At 48.8% G+C, this 6,000-nt stretch overlaps 1 protein-coding gene across 2 annotated transcripts in view; it reads right to left on the reverse strand.

The window, feature by feature from the left end:
- The window catches only part of PTDSS2 (phosphatidylserine synthase 2), an 85,353-nt gene extending 84,055 nt beyond the window's left edge, over window positions 1-1,298 (reverse strand). The window contains exon 1 of one of the 2 annotated variants that reach the window (XM_056526713.1): window positions 940-1,298. In XM_056526713.1, coding sequence (XP_056382688.1) covers window positions 940-1,124 — 185 coding nt within the window. In that variant the 5' untranslated portion in view covers window positions 1,125-1,298. The remainder of the gene's footprint in view (window positions 1-939) is intronic. The other variant, XM_056526714.1, reaches the window with a different exon arrangement.
- Window positions 1,299-6,000: the final 4,702 nt, after the last annotated feature.

Raw genomic sequence — 6,000 nt, forward strand, 5'->3', positions numbered from 1 at the left:
TATACACCCTATAGATCCTTCTATTATATATGCTATAGAGGCCTCCATATACATATATGGGGAGATTTATCAAAACATGTCCAGAGGAAAAGTTGCCCAGTTGCCAATAGCAACCAATCAGATCGCTTCTTTCATTTTTAACGAGGCCTCTGCAAAATGAAAGAGGCAATCTGATTGGTTGCTATGGGCAACTGGGAAACTTCCTTTGCACAGGTTTTGATAAATATTCCCCCTATACCCTATAGATCCTTCTATAATCGCTATAGAGGCCTCCATATATCCTATATACGGATACAACTATATAATCTATAGATCATTCTATATATCCAGCATCACTAGGGGCCAATCACACAGATGGAATACATTATTAGGATAGATCCCTGGACGTCAGGGCCCCACACACCGTCTCCATATGTGCAATTATTCCTATAGGTGCTACCTGGCAGTGAATGAAGTAATCGCCCAATGACTCGCCATGTACCTAATATGGTCTTCACAGGCTTCCAGCTACAAGAACTTCTACAGCAATGCTACAATTCCACACAATGCCCCATTAATGGACAATGCAGTTCCCTATCCCAGTGTTTCCCAACCAGGGTGCCTCCAGCTGTTGCAAAACTACAATTCCCAGCATGTCCGGACAGCCGAAGGCTGTCCGGACATGCTGGGAGTTGTAGTTTTGCAACAGCTGGAGGCACCCTGGTTGGGAAACACCGCCCTATGCAGTAGCAAAGCCACAGGTTGGATCACTTGTCTAAAAGAAGCTGCAAATTAAATGGTTACTAAAAAAGACCAGCTAGCCCAGGCCTATCCAGAAGGACTACCACCCTGCAGATGCCTGATGGGAGTTGTAGTACTACACAAAGTCAGCAGTGCCGGACGGCCTACTCCTGGCACAGGCGCGGTCAGTGTAGGGCACAAGCCCCGGCAGCAGCTCACCAGAAGAAAGTGTTGGTGCCATCATCAAACACTTCGGACTCCGTGGTGCTCCTGGAGGTGTCCCCCCTGAGCAGGGACTTGCCGGCCGGGTTCCTACTTCTGACAACCTCCGTCTCCTCCCAGCACTGTCCGTCCAGGGAAGACTTCCTAGTAGCGGCTCCCTTCCTGCCCTCATGGCGTATCATGGCTCAGCAGTGGCGGCCGCTATCATGAGCAGCTCCGTCCGCCTCAGCCGCTGGGAAGTCTCCCACTGTCCCGGGGAGAGGGCGGAGCCGCCGGGGACGCACGCTTTCACCTCACCACGTGGGTCGGCAACACGTGACCACGTGACGTCGCCAGTCCTGACAGCCTGCTGGACGAGGCCGCTCGGTCGTTGCTAAGGGGCGGGGTTTGGGGATCACGCCAGGCGCGAGTGAGCCCGTCACGCATGCGCTGTCCGCGGTGCTGAAGCCGTGTGTACTAACTGTTCTTTTCCAGTAATTGTGTGCGGCTATCCTAGGGAGGTCCCTGAAGTGGTGGGGGGTCACAGCCATGGGGTTGTCTTTAGATAACAATACTTACAATTTATCTCCCCCTAAGTGACTATGTTACAGTGTTTCCCAACCAGGGTGCCTCCAGCTGTTGAAAAACTACAACTCCCAGCAGTCCGGGCATACTGGGAGTTGTAATCTTGCAATAGCTGGAGGCACACTGGTTGGGAAACACTGTAATAGACAGAAACTTTCTAACTGATTTATAAAATAAAAAATATATACAGTGATCCCTCAACATACGATGGTAATTTGTTCCAAATGAACCATCGTTACTTGAATCCATCGTATGTTGAGGGATCCGTGCAATAGTAATATAGAAAGTTATATTCATGTGTCTCCGCTGCTCTGGACCGTCACCACTGCCCTGGATCGTCGCTGTAATCATGTCTCCAAGGTGTCCTCGCCGCTCCGGACTGTCACCGCTGCCCAGGATCGTCTCTCTCCATCGTCGTCATTACGACCCCGGGGTGTCCTCGCCGCTCCGGACTGTCACCGCTGCCCAGGATCGTCGCTCTCCATCGTCGTCATTACGACCCCGGGGTGTCCTCGCCGCTCCGGACTGTCACCGCTGCCCAGGATCGTCGCTCTCCATCGTCGTCATTACGACCCCGGGGTGTCCTCGCTGCTCCGGACTGTCACCGCTGCCCAGGATTGTCGCTCTCCATCGTCGTCATTACGACCCCGGGGTGTCCTCGCTGCTCCGGACTGTCACCGCTGCCCAGGATCGTCGCTCTCCATCGTCGTCATTACGACCCCGGGGTGTCCTCGCCGCTCTGGACCGTCACCGCTGCCCTGGATCGTCGCTGTAATCATGTCTCCAAGGTGTCCTCGCCGTTCCGGACTGTCACCGCTGCCCAGGATCGTCGCTCCCCATCGCCGTCATCACGACCTCGTGGTGTCCTCACCACTCTGGACCGTCACCGCTGCCCTGGATCATCGCTGTCATCACGTCCCCACGGTGACCTCGCTGCTCCGGACCGTCACTGCTGCCCTGAATCGTCGCTGCCATCACGTCCCCGGGGTGTCCTCGCCGCTTCGGACTGTCACTGCTGGCCAGGATCGTCGCTCTCCATCACCGTCATCACGTCGCTGTGCACACCGCTTCGGACCGTCACCGCTGCCCTGGATAGTCGCTCCCCATTGCCGTCATCATGTCCCCAGGGTGTCCTCGCCGCTCCGGACCGTCAACGGTGCCCTGGATCATCGCTGTCATCACGCCCCCGGGGTGTCCTCGCTGCTCCGGACCGTCACTGCTGCCCTGGATCGTCGCTGTCATCATGTCCCTGGGGTGTCCTCGCCCCTCTGGACCGTCACCGCTGGCCAGGATCGTCGCTCTCCGCACCGCTGCTATTGGATGATGGGACGGCGTGCACGGTGACATGATTACGACGAAGGAGAGCGACGGCCATGCAGCGGAGCCCGAAGAGGACGGTCCGGGACTTTGGGGACAGGTGAGTGACAGTGCCGGATAGCCGTTTATGCCATGGCCCCGACATAAAAAAGCATTGTATGTTGATGCTGCCTTCAACATGTGATGACCTCTGAGAGGCCAACGTATGTTGAAATTATCATATGTCGGGTCCATCGTAGGTTGGGGATCACTGTAGTCCCCCTGCTCTTACACAACTGCATTCCCTCCTATTCGTACAGTATACTGCTTCTAAATCTATGAGGGGAATTTATGAAACCATTTAGATTGCTTTCTTCGTCTAATTTTGGCTGACCCCGTGCAACATTTTCTGCGACATTTCATTTACAACGTTTACGTTTCTATGTCAGTGTTTCCCAATCTACTACAACACCCAGCATGCACATTCGAAGACAATTACCCTATGTGAATGGACCTGCAGGAAAAGTTGTAGTTTCTTTAAAGGGAACCTGTCATCCGATTTTACCATATATAACGCATGGCAATGGTAAATTCTTCTTCCTTATCATGCCCCGGAGACGTTGCTGCCGGCAGAGTTGGTAAAGATGTTAAGTTTGAAAGGTGTCCCTTCCGACCTGTAAGTAGGTATCAACCGTCCTCTTCTAGTCCCTTCTGCTCAGCCTGAATTCTCACATTTTCAGCATGATTGACAGCATGGGTGCAGCCGCGTCTTCGCTCTTAGGGAGCAGAACGCTGATGCAGGCTGTCATTCATGCTGTTCTCTGATCACAGCCAAGCAGACAGGACTAGAAGAAGATGGCCTAGGGGACTACTTATGAGCCAGCCCTTCTTACCTGGGCATGTGTCCCGGGCATGGTAAGGAAGAAGATTTTACCATATGTAACCCATTGCCATTCTTTATATATGGTAAAATCTGATGACAGGTTTCCTTTAAGTGCCTGCGCTCTGGCAGTCATACTTTTTTTTATAGGATGCAATATATAGGAAGAAGTCTCGGCACTCACGTATCTCTGCAGCTTGGTCTGCGGGCACCACTCTGAGTCACACGGGTGCCGACTCCATCTACTCCATACTTTTTTAAAGGGACCCTTCAGCCTTAAATTTTATTTAATCAGGGGCAATTGCAGGTTAAGGCTAAACATTCGCCTCGTCTCACCACACAGTTTCATTCCCCTGCTATTCACTTTACTCCGCGCTGCATTATGACTAGTGTTACGCATGAATATTCGCAATGCAAATTTTGATATATATTCGCAATTGCGAATATTCAAATTTTTTTTTCACAGTACACATCACAGTACAAATCACAGTGATCTCCCCCCCTGCTTCCAGCTTGTGGTCAAGAAGGCTCCAATACTATTTACTGTGTGAGATTGGCGTGCAAATATTCGCAAATATTGATCCCTCCCTTCTTTTAGCTTGTGGGTCAATGAGAATGATGCAGATACAGTTGTCAGAGGTTAGCAACATCCCTAGCAACCAATAGGAAAGTATCCCACCCCTTCACTTTATAAGATTCCTCCCAGCAGCAGCTCCTCACGATATTGCGCATGTAAATTTTATGGGGAATGCGAATGCGCATGCAAATTTGATGATGAATTTTCGCATAGAAAAAAAAAGCCGCAAATATTCACCCATATATTTGCGAAATATGGCCTATGCCGCTCATCACTAATTGTGACCAGCCATTTCACACATAGGGTTGGGTGTGAAGCGGAAATCTATCTTCCTCTATGTATGTCTGAAAAAGATAAGAGAGCGCTCCAATGTGAAAGACTTAGAGGTTCTTGGTGAGGCCCCTGGTGCAGGAGATTACTCACCAAATCTTGTTGTGCAATCAAAGAGGCACAACGCTCAGCAGGCTTGATAGAAATGCATGTCCTGGAAGGAGATGCAGATGGTGGTAGTTCCCCTGCAGGACTGCGACTGGGTCCCGCTACTCACATGGATCATGAGCACATCAATGAAAGAAGTAGCACACAGGTGCATGCGTAAATGAGGAATTTGAAAAAGCACTGTAGTAATGCCGGGGTAATGCATGAAGAATTCAGGATTTATTAATAAAAAATATATATATAAAAATATATTACATGTAACGCGTTTCACAGGCAGGCTGCCCTCTTCATCAGACATCCTGTCATGATGTCTGATGAAGAGGGCAGCCGCCCTTGAAACGCGTTACATGTAATATATTTTTATATATACTTTTTTATTAATAAATCCTGAATTCTTTATGCATTACCCCGCTTTATGGACAGTGCTTTTTCAAATTCCTCATTTACGCACGCACCTGTGTGGTACTTCTATGTATGTCTATAAGACTCTCAAAGACTGCATCAAGGAAGTGACTTCTGCTTGACTGCAGCACACCAGGACTTTAGCTGGGGAAATAGCAGGAGAACAGTGGCCCAGTGGCCCCATCAGGAGAAAAATGAAAATGTTTTGTGGTTTGACACCAATTTTGGTGACACCAAAGTACTCCTCTCTTAGACATCTTATACCCTATCCAAAGGAAAGGGCATAAGAAGCCTGATCGCAGGGGCCCCGCCGCTGGTCACACCCGCGATCTTGGCTGCGGCACCCCAGACATCCGGTGGATGGAGCGAACTTCACTCCGTGCCGGATGACTGGCAATGTGGGGCGGAGGCTCGTGACGTCACGGTCACACCCCGCTCGTGATGTCACGCCCACTCCCATAGACTTGCATTAAGGGAGTGTGGCCGTGACATCACAACCGAGTGCAACCATACCTTAAATTTTTTTTTTTTTAAATTAATAAAAAAAATTAAAAAAAAATTAAATATATATATATATATATATATAAAAATATATATTGCTTTGGTGGATATTGTCTGTTTTAGCGTAGGAGGCTCGTGACGAATATATATATATATATATATATATATATTATTATTATTATTTTTTATTATTATTATTTATTTTTTTTTGGGCTGACTATTATATCTGAAAAATGACAGCGTCATCGGCCAGAAAGAAATCGGATAAGCAATAAGATAATTTTCCTTTACAAACTATCTTTCAGTAAAGTATCTTCATCCTTCTATATAGACAGATTAAAGTGCAATTAGACAATAAGATCCAAAAGTGTCCTGTAAGGGGTTATAACATTTTAAACAT

This window comes from Hyla sarda, chromosome 6 (genome assembly GCF_029499605.1).
Source record: "Hyla sarda isolate aHylSar1 chromosome 6, aHylSar1.hap1, whole genome shotgun sequence".
NCBI lineage: Eukaryota > Metazoa > Chordata > Amphibia > Anura > Hylidae > Hyla > Hyla sarda.